Raw genomic sequence first — 15,778 nt, 5'->3', positions numbered from 1 at the left:
ATGGAACACAAGTTTACACAATTAGAGAAAAGTTAGACTATTGCGGTGGCTAAGGGGGGGGGGGGGATCGCTTGCAGGTGGAGCACACAGGAGGGGTGAGACGAGGGTCGCATTTCGGCAAATTTGGGCCAGAGGACTGACAGGAGACGAATTATAACTTAAGGGGGGAGCCATGCTGCCCAGGAGGCTTTGAGATAAGGATGACGAGGTGGGCCTCCCAGGGATTCCTTGGGCATCCGGACACATCTGCTGGGGCAAGGGGGAGGTCGGCTGGGTGCCTGGCACTAATGGGTGCACTATCCGTAATGCATGGGTTCACTAGTGGAGTCCTGGTCTATGGGCAAACATGGGGTCGTTAGGGGTGGGGTAGGATCGGACCCCAACACTGGAAACGAAATTTGGCCTAAGAGGAGCGCCCAGATTGCAATAGGCAGTGCTGACATGGGGGAAACATGGACCCAGGGATGGCACATTTTGGGCCGCTTTGCAGCTGCATCTCGGAGGCTTACCTCCCAGTAAAATAAACGGCAGTGTACTGGGGTGAACTTCATTATTTGCGCAAGTAATAAACACCTTGTGGCGATCCCAGGAGAGGATTGTGAGGCGTTGGTTTCACTGTTCTAGAAAGCCGTTATCCCTCTCCTATAAGGCACTGGTTTCACCTCCATAGGCTTTGTTTTCACTGTCCTTTGTTTTCACTGTCCTAGAAAGCCGTTATTCTGGATAGTATGTGCTTGTTCTATTTTTTACTTTTAGGGTAGAAAGGGTTGTTTGTTGCTCTGGGGAGGTGGTGGGAGAGAATCGATGTTAAATTTCCATGTGTTGGTTGATAATGTCTGGATATGTGGAACGGGAGGAGCACGGAGGGCGGTGAGTGGTAGAACTCTCATGGTTGAGATGCTTGTGAGGGTTACAAAGTATGAGCAGAGCGCTGGTGTTGGGGAGGCAGGTCACAGTGGGTTTATGCTTTTTGTCTATCACTAGCAGCGGGCAATGAGCTAGGATAGTAGTTAAGACCAATATGCTGATTTAAAGGGTTAAATATGGATATAATATGGTTAGTTTCCTCCATTAGTTGACTGGTGTTATGTGGACAGATATAAAATGGCCTGTGTTAATTGGACCCGTTTAATTTCTCTCTGTCGGGACTGAGTGTGCTAATAGCTGGATAACTCCTGTGCACAAAGGGCTGTCTCACCGGCCAACCTTGAAGCTGGCTGGGGTTCAAGGGTTCAAGTCTCGGCGGGAACATAACAGGGGCTCAACATCCTGTGATTCCGGGCAAATCAGCAAGGTGAGATTTCAGTGATTTTAAATCACTTAAATCTCTCCGTGCCTAACAATGAATGTGCCCGTCTGTAATAAAGCAGTGCAGCTGGGGCTCATGTAAAGCGCACAGATACCTAACCTTAGTGTCGAGTTTGTGCTATACAAAAACAAACATACAGCATGATTGCCCCCCTCGTTTGTTTCTGCTGATGGTATGCTGCTCTCTTTGTCGAAGAGGCTCTTCCTGCGCATTATGCCTTTGCCACCACGGCATTCCACTGATTGTAGAGTCCTGGAGAGAAATTCGCAGGGTGATCAAGGCAGCAAGGTGTGTAGGAATAGCTCGATGGCAGTGCCCACGCTAAATGACATTGCAACGTTAACTTAGCCTGCCTGTTTGTGTTATCCGTTTATCATATCTGTGCAGGTGAGAGGTGTTTATGCTGCTGGGAGCATGTGTGACTGTGGGTCAGAATACATTAATTTATGGATTGTGCAAAATGTTTCATTGACTAGCGAGTGTGAGTTACACTGTGCTGTCAGGTTTGCAGGATAATACCTGAGCATCAATGGCTCTTTATCAGCCTGGCTGCTACTTTCTAAAGCAGCTGAAAAAGTCGTATCTTTACCAGGTGAGGTAGAGCCTGTTGATGTAGTGGAGTTGTACTACTCACACGGTACTCTGGTGCTGAGATGAGGAACTTGTAGATAAGCCTGTGAGGGCAGTTTAGGCCCAGCAATATTTGCTTTATTAACCTTCCTGCTTCCTCAAATTTGCTTAAAAATGCAGTTTGTCCACTCTTTTTTCAAAATGTTCTTGGGGACAATGCCCCCTTAGGCTGCTCGAGCCGCTGTGCAGTACGACAATAATGTTACGCATCGCCACTTTCAAATGTCACCAGCCACCACTGCGTCTGAGCCGGGGCTGACACACGCGACGGAGGGGGTCTGGTGGGGAGGGATTCATTTGTGGATAGTCCATTTGGCAAAGGGCTCTTCAATGGGTGAATACGGTGGGTTATTGGGTCCAGGGGGTTGGCCTGGGGTTTGGGGCAGCCCCGGGATCGCGGTGCATTGGAAAGAAAAGCTGCCAAGAAGCTCTATAGAAGCTTTCACATTTACATCATTCTGTACGCTGCGGCTTGTAACCATACGAAAACAAAAACATAAACAATTAGGTTCAATGGAGAATGCCCTTGTGAGCCATGGGCATGGAGGAGTGCGGGGGAGGGAGTGGGAAAGGGGCGCTGCGCACCTGTGCACCACCAATACAGAAAAATATTAAAACGATTTAAGAATGAAAGCAACATTTTTTCCTCTTTGTCACAGACCCTTATGGAACCCACAGAATATGTTGGTCAGGGGGAGAGGGAGGGAGTGAGACAGACAGGGAGGAAGATAGAGAGGGAGGAAGACAGAGAGAGAGAGGGAGACAGACAGGGAGGGAGACAGAGAGAGTGAGAGAGACTGAGGGAGACAGAGGGAGAGAGAGGGAGACAGAGAAAGTGAAACAGACAGAGGGAGACGGAGGGAGAGAGAGTAAGATGGAGGGAGAGGGAGGGAGACAGAGAGGGAGGGAGACAGAGGGAGGGAGAGAGTCAGAGGGAGAGGGAGTGAGACAGAGGGAGGAAGACAGACAGGCAGGGAGACAGAAAGGGAGTGAGAGAGAGGGAGGGAGGGAGACAGATGGAGGGAAAGGCCACCTCCGCCACTGATTCCCTCACTAGTTCCCTTTAACAGTGCCCCATAAGTCTCTATAACCACTGTCTCTCAGATTTCTATGTCTGACAGCTGTCGAATAGTCTTACTTTTATGTCGATGGTTAGTGCAAACTGTAGTCCTACTTCTATGTGGAAAGAATAGGCTTGAGTATTGTGTGGAAAAGCAAACCCAGCTGAAGCCAGGATACTAGATCAAAAGTGTGGCCATGAAGAGCAGAATTTTACGAGACAGAATTCCTCCAAGAACATGCAACATTTTGGGATTCTAGACCACAGAGATTTAGTCTAGTGCCAAAACTGGTGACCTAGTGATCTGGAACTTTTTGTTTTAATTCCAGCTCTGGCACTTGACTTTAAAATGTGTGATTCTGGGCAAATAAGTTGACCTCACTGTGCATAAAATTGTAAATATGTGTGGAATGTAACGTGATTGTAAATATATAAAATGTAATATCACAAATGTACAAATCTCCTGTTCATGCTCTGTTACCAATCATGTGGGTTTTCTTCAGATCCATACAAACATACGTACATTATCTGGTGGTGGGTGTGTGTGTGGGATTGTGTGCGTGTGTGTGTGGGGTTGTGTGTGGGTGTGTGTGTGGGTATGTGTGTGTGGGGTTGTGTGTGTGGGGGGTTGTGGGGGTGGGGTGGGTTGTGTGTGTGTGTGGGGGGGGGGTTGTGTGTGTGGGTTGTGTGTCAGGTTGTGGGTGGTTCGGGCTAGCTCGCTGCGCTCACTCGCGTTACCGTGTCCCTGAAAAAAAATTCACAAAAAGGTGTGTCACCAACATGAAAAGTTTGGAAAGCTGTGTTTTAGAGCAATATCACTTATTGGACATATACATTTAATGAGTTACAACTGTCATACTGTACCCAGCCCCAAACCTACAACTTGTCTACTAATCCTGCTATCTCTGCCATCTACACAAAAGAAGCCATGAACAACCAGTTACATACAACAGCAACGGTGCTTCAGTGCACTAGACCAAACAATAATATCCACCCAGAATACTATTCAGTTCTCCTTAACTTCCCCTAGACCAGAAGAAAAAAACTTGACATGCATTCGGCCCGGCTACTAGAGATTGAAGCAAACTTTGGTACTTGAACTGGCACGTAGTATGCCAAGACAAGTAAAAACCATACAAAGGGCAGGCATCTTTAACAGTGAATGCAAGCATCATGAGTAATGCCATTCCTCAGATTCAGGTTCACAAGGCTCAACAAAGCAACCACATTTTGAACAGTGCTGTGAATCTAAACAGGTGAATGTGTGAGGAAAAACGCATAACTTTGAAGAAAAAATAATTTTAAGGATACAAATGTTTTGTAGCATGGATATTCAACAAAAATGTAATTGCCATCATCTACTTCAAACTTACCAACTTTTGACCCATCTACATTTTCCTTTACTTTCAAAAGCTGATTTTGAAATGGAACATGAACATCATTTGACATAGGGACCGGAGGAAATCTGCGAGGAGCTGGTGTTTCCAGAGGGGATTTTGTTTTGCTATGGTCAGAGTCCACAAGCTGAGCAGAATTAACTTTTATTAATAAAAAAAAAAAAGAAAAAGGGAATGTTTTAATGGAAAACACTTACTTCTTACAAAACAATATCAACCAGGCAGTAATTTGACATTAAGGTCAATAATAACTGTTTGATTTAGAAATAATTAGATTGTAGTTTTAAGTATTTCAACCTCGGTGCTGGGTTATGTAAAGGTCAATAAATATTCAGACTTTTCAGAAAAGACAAAAATACCATTCTAAAAGCCAATGCGGAATAATCTACACAAATCAATTCGTAGTTCATTTAATTTATTTACATATTCAAGATCAACCTGGACTATTTGCATAGATCGCTCACATCTCTTACGCGCAGAGGAAAATAGACAGAAAGCTAAACAAAAGAGGAAAAATAAATCAAATATATAATAACTAGATTTAAATATTGAAAATGAACTAAATACTGTACCGTTGTTCTCTCACTCCGATCCAATTACTTACTGATGGTCTTCCTTATTCTGATGAACTTTTTCCCTCATCAAAGGCCTTACTTATTTGACATTAGCCTTTACTATACCTCTCTTACTTTTTCCTTGTCTTAGTCCTTATTTATCTGAGAATAGCCTACTAGCCTCTAATTTGTCTCCTTTTGCAAATAACTGTATATAATGTAATGTGGCTAGCAAGTTGACAATACATAATACAGAGGTGCGCCCATTATAAGGCGTTTTGGCCAGGACACAAATATAACTAAGTTATAGCTATAACTGTAGAATTTATACGGTTTTTGTAATTTAGGTTGGTTTTGTATTGAAATAATAAATTAAGTTTTCCTAACTATAACTAAGCTTTGACCTTATTTTTCATTAGATAAATATATATATATGTGTGTATATATATATATATATGTGTGTGTGTATATAATATATATCAAATCCTGTCCGCAGTCTTGCTCCAGCAAAAGTTTTCAGGAAACGGACTACCACACAAGATGATGATTTTTAAAGTGCGTTTATTTTCTCCACAACATGGCGCGTGTCGACCGGGTCACCCCGGTCTTGAGATATATATATGAGATATATATCACATACTGGCGATCGCCAGTAGGAAGTTATAGTTAGGACCTATTTTCATAGGAAATCCGCAACATTCTATTCCCAATAACTTTGGCGCCGGTTAACGAATCTTCACGAAATTTTTAAAACTCATGGGGCGCTCCGGTCCGCTCCTATCCTGAAAGTCTCAGGGTGATTCGTCAAGCAGGGGAACGAGAAAAAAGGGGGGTCCCAGAACGTGTTTTCCCCATGCAGTTTTTCATAGGAACCTTTAGTCGCAGCTACAGCCCAAACTGCAGAATGGGATTACACCAAATTTGGCAAAAAGGTAGCCCTTGGTTCAGAGTCGTGCCTTTTGGTTAAATGGTGTAAATCCATTCAGTAGTTCTTGAGAAAATCAAAAGGAAAATCAAATATATATCTATGGCCGGGAGGATCCCTGCTGAGCACGAGCTGTATGCTAATTGGCTGTCAACAATCCAAACCAGGAAGTGTTGGCAGCCATCTTGTGCCTCGGTAGAACCATGGCTCAAGAAAACAGAAGGAAGGGTAGGGCAGGGTAGAAACACCCTGACCCCCAAAGGGGCCCCCCAGCACCAGGGACCACCACCCGGAGCTTCATGAGAAAATGTGCTCATAGCCCTCCCCAGCCCCGGGGACAGCCAACCCCGGGGCTTCTTTAAATTAGGTGTGGGGGGCTCTCAAGCCCTCCCAGCCTCAGGGACCGCCACCTCCACGGGCTCTCAATATTTAAGTTGGGGGGTCCGTGACGGACCTCCCAGCCCCGGGGACCACCACCCCCCGGGGCTCTGTAGATTGTGGGAGGGGGCCCCACGACCCCCTCCTGGAGCCTGTGATGGCCCTGGGGACAGCCACCCCCCAGTGCCGGCTCCTGCAGTGTTCCGGGGTGCCCACCCCCGGGACACTGTAGTTTGCTATGGCAGGGCAGGAGCTTCGCGGCTCCCACCCCGCCGTAGCCAACTTGGTTTGAATTTTGAAAGAGAGAGAGGGAAACCAAATCGCTTTTCCACGCGGGGAGCTGCACCTTAGCAGCTTCCCATGTGGAAAAGCAATGCAGGCTCCCGAAGGATGCTGGGAGCCGGCGGGACCGTGGGGGATTGGAGACCCCCCATGGTCTCAAACGGAGAGGGCCGGCCCCGGGGGATGGGGTCCCCGGGGACATATAATCTAAGGAAGGGGGAAAGGCAGCCCCCCTCCAAAAAAAATAACAATATCGCCATGCCCTGGGGGATGGGGTCACCGGGGCAGATTTTGGCCTCGGGAGGGGGGCCACGTGGCCCCCTTCCCAAAAAATAAATACATTTGGGGGCTGGCCCTGGCGGATGGGGTCCCCAGGGCCAAGAATATTAGGGGAAGAAGGGGGGCCACACAGCCCCCCTTCTTAAAAATAAAATAAAAAAAAAGGACCAGCATCGTGCCGGAGGCTACACCCCCCTCAATTGAGCACTCGCGGGGAAAGAATTCTGCTTGAAAACTGGGGGTCCCTGGGGTCCAACTAGCCCACCAGCAACCTCCAGTATGCGCCAGGGGACTGCGTTGCAGAGAGGGGTTCTGATGCCATGCCCCTTTTTACGCCTCTCTGCAACGCAGCTCTGTGGCGCTTACTGGACGTACCTAGTGGGCTAGTTGCACCCTAGGGACCCTCAGTATTCAAGGGGAGTTAATTCCCCAACTTAAAACGCCACAGGCGCATTTGCACAGTGGTGTGGGGAGGGGGGCGGGCCTGAGTTGACGTGTGCAAACACACCCTGTGGCACACTTTAAGTTGGGGAATTAATTCCTCTTTAATCTTGAGGGTCCCTGGGGGCCAACTAGCCCACCAGGTACCTCCAGTAAGCACCACGGAGCTGCGTTGCAGAGTTTTATAAAATAGGGCGTGGCCTCTGTACACCTGTCTGCAATCAGCTCTCTGGTGTATACTGGAGGTACCTGGTGGGCTAGTCGGCCTCCAGGGATCCTCAGGATTGAGGAGGAATTAATTCCCCAACTTAAACCGCGCCACAGGGTGTGTTTGCACACGTCACCTCAGGCAATGCCCCCTTCCTTCACCACTGTGCAAACGCAGCCCGTGGCGCTTTTAAGTTGGGCTATTAACTCTCTTTCAATACCGAGGGTCCCTGAGGGCCAACTAGCCCAACAGGCATCTCCAGTATGCGCCAGGAAGCTGCGTTTCAGACAGTTGTTCAGAGGCCACGCCCCTTTTTACACCTCTCTGGAACACAGCTCTGTGGCGCTTACTGGACGTACCTAATGGGCTAATTTGCCCCGAGGGACCCTCAGGATTCAAGGGGACTTAATCTCTCAACTTAGAACGGCCACAGGGAGCGTTTACACATTGGTGAAGGGAGGGGACGGGGCCTGAGGAGACGTGTGCAAACACGCCCTGTGGCGCGTTTCAGGTTGGGGAAATAATTCCTCTTAAATCAAGAGGGACCCTGGGGCCAACTAGCCCACCAGGTGTTTCCACTAAGCGCCACTGCACTGCGTTGAAGAGAGGTGGTGCAGGCTGTGCTCCTTTTTACACCTTTCTGAAATGGTGCTTACTGGACGTACCTAGTGGGCTAATTTGCCCTGACGGCCCCTCAGGGTACAAGGGGAGTTAATCTCCCAACTTAAAACGGCCCTATGGCGTGTTTTAAGTTGGGGAAATAATTCCCATTCAATACTGAGGGCCCATGGGGGCCAACTAGCCCACCAGGTGCTTCCAATAAGCGCTACTGCGCTGCATTGAAGAGAGGTCGTCCAGGCCATGCCCATTTTTTCTGCAACTCAGGATTCAAGGGGACTTTATCCCCCAAATTAAAATGGCCACAGGGCGTGTTTGCACACGTCAGCTCAGCCCCCGCCTTCATTCACCAGTGTGCAAACGCGCCCTGTGGCAAGTTTTAAGAGGTAGTTTTAATCCCCCTGCCCTATTATATACTAGGGGCTTACAGAGGAGGTAATGCTAATACGAGGGGTACCCTAACGCATAGTGTTCCCTAGTGTATGTAGTTGTTTTAACTGTATTCTAAGTGTCTTTTAGCTTAGCACTGGCTCTAGGACTGGTTAGTCAGGGTCAGTTACCACCAGTACCCATCTGAAAAAATTTAGGATACAGGATGATTTTGCAACAAAGGCCTCTTTCTGCTCTTCTGTTTGTTCTTTCTGCACGTCTTCCTTCTTCCCTCACTTTTCTTCGTCATTGAGGACTTCTGTTCCTTCTTTCTACATTTCTTTTGCTTCTTTCTGTGTGTTTTTTCTTCTTTCTTCACATGTTCTACCTCTGTAGGCATAGTTAGAAAACTAGCATTTAAAAAATTCTTTTAAATTCACTGAAAAATCCATAGGTTTCAGGGGCGTTATAGTTAGTTGGACATTTCGCTCGTACAAAAACAGTGAAATCCCCCCGTTATAGTTAGTTCAGTTAACTATACCTCGTGGGCCCGCAATGCACTGCTGAAGACGTCACATATGACATCACTCATGACATGGTCAGTGACATCACTCATGAAATCACTGATGACATCTCAAATGACATCACTGATGACATCATCCTTGTGATAGAGTGGCAGACCTCCTCTTGCCCTAATATAACCTTTGATACACACATTGAAAAATAGAAACTAACATTTTCAAAAAAATGCACACCAATACCAGTTACAACACACCTGTTCAGTAATTCGAAGATCTACATACACATACACTCATTCACCAACAGTCCTATATACTCACTCATACATGTACTCACTCATCATATGTACTCATACACCTATACATCCTGTTACACACCGCCACTCATTCATAGTTACTCACACACATAGTCACTCATGCTTATAAAGAATCAAACATCCATTTACTTGCATATACCATTATACACACACCACCACACTTACTGCTACAGAAACTTACACATACTTGCTCTCTTAAGCAATCACTTATAGAAACACATACTAATGTATACAGGAACTCTTCCAATCTCTCACTCTCACACATATTCACTTATATACACCAATACTCACATATACTAGTTTAAAACATATGTAGTTACTCATAAATACACTATTGAGACAGTCATTCACTCAGTAACACACCCATACACACACACATACACCCATACAGTCCTGCACACATGCGGTCTTCAACACATACAAACAGTGAGTCAATCATTCATGCATCTATGCACTATGTAAGACCCCCCAACGAACCATACAGACTCTCAGACACTCATACTGATACTCAAAAAACAAATAATAACCTATATAGACACTAATGTAGCTAATCACCAAACCCTGCAGCCACTTATACACAAAGTGAGAGACTGATACAGATATTTATATATTTAAACATTACTCACTAACCCAAGTATTCACTAAGATACACTTAGTCAGTTATACAATCAATTTTTCAATAAAAAAATCCATTTAGACACTTATATACCTATTTATTCTTCCATCGACCTTGAGATATACTTATATAAAACATATTTAATTTTCAGAAAAACACACATTCACCGGATGATGTCATCAGTGATGTCATTTGAGATGTCAACAGTGATGTCACTGACCATGTCATGAGTGATTTAATATGTGACGTCATCAGCAGTGCATTGCGGGCACGCGAGTTATAGTTAGCTGAACTAACTATAACGGGGGAATTTCACTGGTTTTGTACGAGCGAAATGTCCAACTAACTATATCGCCCATGAAACCTATGTTTTTTTCAGTGAATAAGAAAGAATAAAGCAGTCTTCCCCACTTAACTATTTTATTTTTGCAACCATTCTTTGGATTATAACTCCGCTGATACATGCTGTTTGATATGGTTTGATATGATGTAAGCGTCAAATAATTTGTGGCCTAATACCTCGGAGCGAGTGATTGGTGAGTGTCTCTAATGTACATTTGTTTCACTTTCATATGTAATACACAACGCATTCATTCGTCGAAACATCTAAGCCTGTGAATTTGCAGAGACTCAGCATTTTAGAGTGTTACAAGAGACCAATCACACTTTTGTTCAGCAAGATAACCATGGTATAACACCAGGACAAGGTGCCTCTAAAAGGTTCTGCCACTCTCAGTGTAACCACTAGCACTGAGCAGTCCGACCATCTCTCGGATATATAAAGGCTTTGCTAACCTTAATGAGGACTAGGTTATGTCACTGGACTGGTTATAGATCTGTTTCTGAACAATGTGTGATTGGAAAATGTGTATGTAATATCTTCTACAATTGTCCGGTGCACATGAAATCAAAAGTGTTGTTAACCAAAGACTTGTTCATTAGATTACACTCTAAATTTCACTCAATTGGATTATTGTTTCAAATCCTTTCTGCATACATCCAAAGGGTAGGCTTATGTGCTACTACCTCCTTTCTCCATGTTATGAGTCACCGGTTTGCGATATTTGGATATTATTGCTTGAGAATCTATCATTCCAAGGCAATTCATAGTTATTCTGCAAGGCAAAGTGTTATCCAAGAGTACACAAAAAAAATGTAAAGCGTTTTAACAGGACACATCAAATTACAAAACTAAAGAGCAATATCAAAATTCCTACCATTCGTTGATCTAGTAACAGGAAACACATCTTTATTCAGGCGATTCATCATCTGCGGAGGCCCCGGCTTTGCTTCCTCATTGGAAGGCTTAGAACAAACGGCATGTGCACAAACTCCCAAGACACCAGCAGTATTGATTCCAGAGCTTATGAAACGAGACTAAACAAAACAGTAGATTTAGCATGGGCAGCGAGAATAACTGTGTAAAATTGTAAAATCATCTATTTCTTTAAAACATATACTGGAGATTGAGTAGACACATACTCATAACATTCTAGACCAAGGGTGTCCAATGCATTAACACCGTGGACGAGTTCTGACCAGAGATACTTTACTTAAACATGGTCACATGCAACATAACGGACACAGAATGTGGACATTACAAACTCCAACAGCTACGAACTATATTAACTTTCTCAACAGTGCCATATCCAGGTTTTCAACACAAAAAGACTGACCAATGTTTCCTATCAGGAACAGTTCTTCTAATTTTCTAATCCCTTAATTTTGTCAAACACTTTAGAGAAGATTATGAGCCCAAAGTTACATAGCAGGGCCACTTGTGCCTCAGTCATAGCTTTGCAGATTACACTACAATGTATAAAATGTTGATCTTATTTGAAAGACTTTAATTACCTTGACATGAGTAACAACCCTTAAATTGCTGTGACATTGTGCACATTCACCCAATTACTTTCAGAATGTACACCTTTATTTGCATCTACTGCATTCCCTACCAACCAGTTCGTATTTAAAAGATTTTCCACTTGTTAAAATAAAAATCACCATGTGAAATGATCATATTTTATATACTCTACATTATTTTATATACATGCACTCAAGGGTCAGAATTCAAGCATTCTGAAAACTCATTTCAACAAAAATGGATTTCATCTTAGTCACTGGATTAGATATTGGCTTTGCTATTAACTACTTGATCAGTAGAGCTAGGCATTAGGGCTTCTACTACTCGATTCTTACCCACTCACAAATATTTTACAATTTCTCATTTTCAGCATGACAAACAAAAACACCATTTTAAATTGGTTAGATTTATAGATATAGTACCCGCTATTGTACATACAATGATACTACAGGTCAGTCAGGAGTTCCATGACCATCTAGACGTGCAAGGCCAAAGATAGAGTGCCTACAAACCTCAAGGAACTCCGAGTTGATTTGCAATATCCTTATAACGCATGTTATTCCTTATAATATGTGGGTGTTTCAGCATTTAAAAAGATCCTTTAACAGTTCCCAATATGAATTTCTGATTTGAGCTCTTTTTCTCTGTCTCTATTCAGAGGGCTAAGGTTTATTGTGATTGATTTCATGTTTTCCAACAGCTGCAGATATTAATATGTAAGAGTATTGTATTTATGCTGCCTCATCTATTTCTATCGTCACAGTTATCACCCCGTTCATGTCAGGACGGTCATAATCGCTCTTAAAATCTTTGAAGTCTCAAAATCGGTACACATTTATATGTGTTCTTATTAGGCACTTGCACTTTAGGATACATGGCACGATTTGGAAGTGTGGATGTTTCACTTGCTGTTTTTTTATGTTATCATGTGCAACCCTATTTACAGTATTTTTTGGCATATCCAGGGTTTTTGTTTCCTTTAGCAGTTTAAAAAAAAATACATTTACCATCGTTTTTTCACAATATTGGTTGGCCAATAGACCCAAACATTGTAGATAAATCTTTGTATTTTCATTTCTTAATATATTAACATAGAAGCATATTATATGTTTATACATTTGCAGGTACTATCCAAGTGTCCTTAGTGGCTTTCCTGAAGAAGGCGCTTCTGTGCCGAAATACGTGTAGATGATTGAAGATAACCAATTCTTAAGCCACATATTATCTTACTCAATGGACTACCACTGTATTTAATGTCCAGAAGCACCAAATGTCTGGTGCTTTCTCTAAACAATTGTGTTTTTTTCTGTGTACCTTGCTTTCAGAGTGTTGGTGAAATTAATGTGATTGCAGACACTAATTTAGTGTGGATGTGAAATTATGAGAATATTTCTCTCTTTCTTCAAATTGTATTATTGCTTCCTTTATTGATATTCGAACAAACAACTTTGTCTTGTCCACTTTTCTTGTGTTGCCCTTTCATATTTGTCCTGATTTTTTAAATTACGGTGAATATAAATACATTGGAGTTGCCCTAGGTCTTGTTCGCTTATTGCATTTTTCCTGCCTAGAAGAACTCGCACCCAGTTACAGGGGGCTCTTTTCTTTACATTGACTAACTAGACAGTTTAGTAATCCTTTACTTTGTGTGGTCTTGGACATGAAAAAATACAATCTGCTATTATTCCTCCATGACTAGATTTATCAACAGGGTCCCCAGAAATTATAAAAAACCCAAGTTACTAAGTCGAGCCTAAATAGAATTAAACACAAAACAAAAACATTTTGCAGATACCTAAAAGTCGCGGACAGCAACGGTTCACTGAGGATCATTCAAATACCCTACAAGGTAAATGGAAACATTACAAATGATGTCAAATCTAAAGTGGACACTTAAGGCAATCATTCAAAGAAACTACATGAAGTGGTAAAGCACATCTCTCACCCTCTGCCACCAGGCATACAATACACCTCCGTCCCCTGGCCCTTATGCACATGCTTCATGAAAATCAAGAATTTTCCAACTTTTTCACTGCCAAAAAAAGTCAAAGCATCTATACCAGGAAATATGGCCCACATTCTCAAACTCAAATCTAAGTCAATGGGGCACTATTTTATTATTTTATTCATTAAAAATCTCTAAAAAGTTCCTGGACTTATGTCACCCAGCTTCTAAGACCTCTTTGAAGGAGCCATGGTCAACACTGCACTTTAGTGTCAAGGTGCCTACTGAGACAAAATTGTTTAAAACTTTCATGTAACAAGGAAAGTTCCAAGTTAACATGAGGCTGGTCATAAGGTTCTCTGCTAAAGAAAATAGCAGATCCACCAAACATATACAAATAGTTAATCACTGTAACAATTACTCAACTCTGTAAAAAATAATGGAAGGCTATGCGACCTCACTTTCTGAAACATTTTATGCAAATCCTTCTGAGACATCATGTGAGAAGTTGTCCTGATATATGATGTCCACTAATTAAAGTGGGCACATTGCACCAGTCCAAACAACACTTATGGTGATTTAGGAGGTCAAAGATAACCTTATGAAAGCTATCTAAGTGGCAGCTGTGGAGAGCAGCCTCAAGGCTTAGTCTTGATGGGATGTTAAGCAGCTTGTACCAGAATGCAACCTTATTGTCTTGGTTAAATGAAAGGAGAAACACACAGAAGTTATAAGATATATATTTATTATTATAACACCCTAAATACCTCACAATATCTGCTAACGCAGATAAACACAAAGCACATAATACTTTAGCACAGAGATAATTTTGAGTAGCACTAACGCACAGTGGGCTCCAAGGGGAGACCAAACTAAATAACTAAAATAGTGGTATAAGAACCACGACTCGAGTTAAGACAATGTCTAGAGGATGTAGAATTACTGGGACCCCAAGGAACCACCCAAGGTGAGTAAGTAGGGGCCCCATGGAGGGCAGGTGCAGTGTGAGAACACGACTGCGTGCTACGTGCAATTCAATGAGAGAGTCCCGGTTGCAATTTTAAAGTTTAAGGACTCTTCCCAGTGTACTACGAAGAAACCTTATAGAACATAGAAGGTTGGAGAGCCACCCCACACGTGGATACCGAAGTACCAGAGTTACCTATCCCAGGGAAGCTGAGTGCATAGGGCTGAAGTGGCGTCGGAAACCGCTGTGGTTTTCAATGGGAGTCTTCAAAGAAATGCCACTGCTGGAAAGAAGAAAAGTGTCCGGTGGAATCCGCAGGTAGATTCTTGATGGAAAAAACTTGAAAGCAGAGGGGACAGAGTCTGGGTCACTCAGGAGAGACCAGGGGCCCGGTAGTCGAATGCCCACCGATGCCGGGTGCTTCAGGTGTGAAGGAGAAGTCCTTGACTCTACAGCGACCAGGAGACGACGAGGATGACCAGGAGGCGGATACGAGCTGTCCCACAAAGGATGTAGAGTGCTGAGAGGTCGGTGCCGGCGGGAGCACCAACAAGCCTTGGCAACGGCAACCCACGAAGAAGGTCAAAGAAGGTTACAGTCTGGCCCAGCAAGGACCAGAGGACTCACCACAGCAAGAGGAGTCATGGCAGGCCTGGGGCAGCCAGGGAGCCCAAGAAAAGCAGTGTTGTCCCTCAAATGGACCTACAAGCCGAAGGTACAGGAGTTGTAAGTGGACCTCTAGCAGTTTCACAAAGACACAGCTTCCAGGGCACAGAGTGCAAGGAGGCCGGAGTCCTTTGTGCGAAATGTACGCAGAGTTGGGGGCTATCTATAGCCCAATGTACGAAGTTCAAGAGCACCAACAAGCATATGCAATTGCAAAAGTATGCGTGCACAGGGGTTTGGGTTATGCAGTCCCCACGAGGGATACTGGCCTCAAACACGGTGAAAGGGCAGCTCGACCACATGGAACCTAGGAACCCACCTCCTGTGTTGGTGGAGCCTCCGTAGTCCGCAGGAGCTCAGGATCAGCAGACCAGTCAGTTGCGTTACGGTACCTGCAAACACAGGCGAGACGAAGTCAGGCCCAAGCGAAGTCCA

At 43.9% G+C, this 15,778-nt stretch overlaps 1 protein-coding gene across 2 annotated transcripts in view; it reads right to left on the bottom strand.

The window, feature by feature from the left end:
- KIAA0586 (KIAA0586 ortholog) overlaps positions 1–15,778 on the bottom strand; it is a 637,696-nt gene that overhangs the window by 547,470 nt on the left and 74,448 nt on the right. For both annotated transcript variants that reach the window (XM_086937986.1, XM_086937987.1), the window contains exons 7-8: positions 11,119–11,278; positions 4,373–4,537 (exon numbers count right to left, since the gene is read on the bottom strand). In XM_086937986.1, coding sequence (XP_086794112.1) covers positions 4,373–4,537; positions 11,119–11,278 — 325 coding nt within the window. The remainder of the gene's footprint in view (positions 1–4,372; positions 4,538–11,118; positions 11,279–15,778) is intronic.

This window comes from Lissotriton vulgaris, chromosome 9, assembly GCF_964263255.1.
Source record: "Lissotriton vulgaris chromosome 9, aLisVul1.2, whole genome shotgun sequence".
Lineage (NCBI taxonomy): Eukaryota > Metazoa > Chordata > Amphibia > Caudata > Salamandridae > Lissotriton > Lissotriton vulgaris.
Note: the sequence above shows the minus strand (reverse complement) of the source record. Positions and strands in the feature narration are given on the sequence as shown.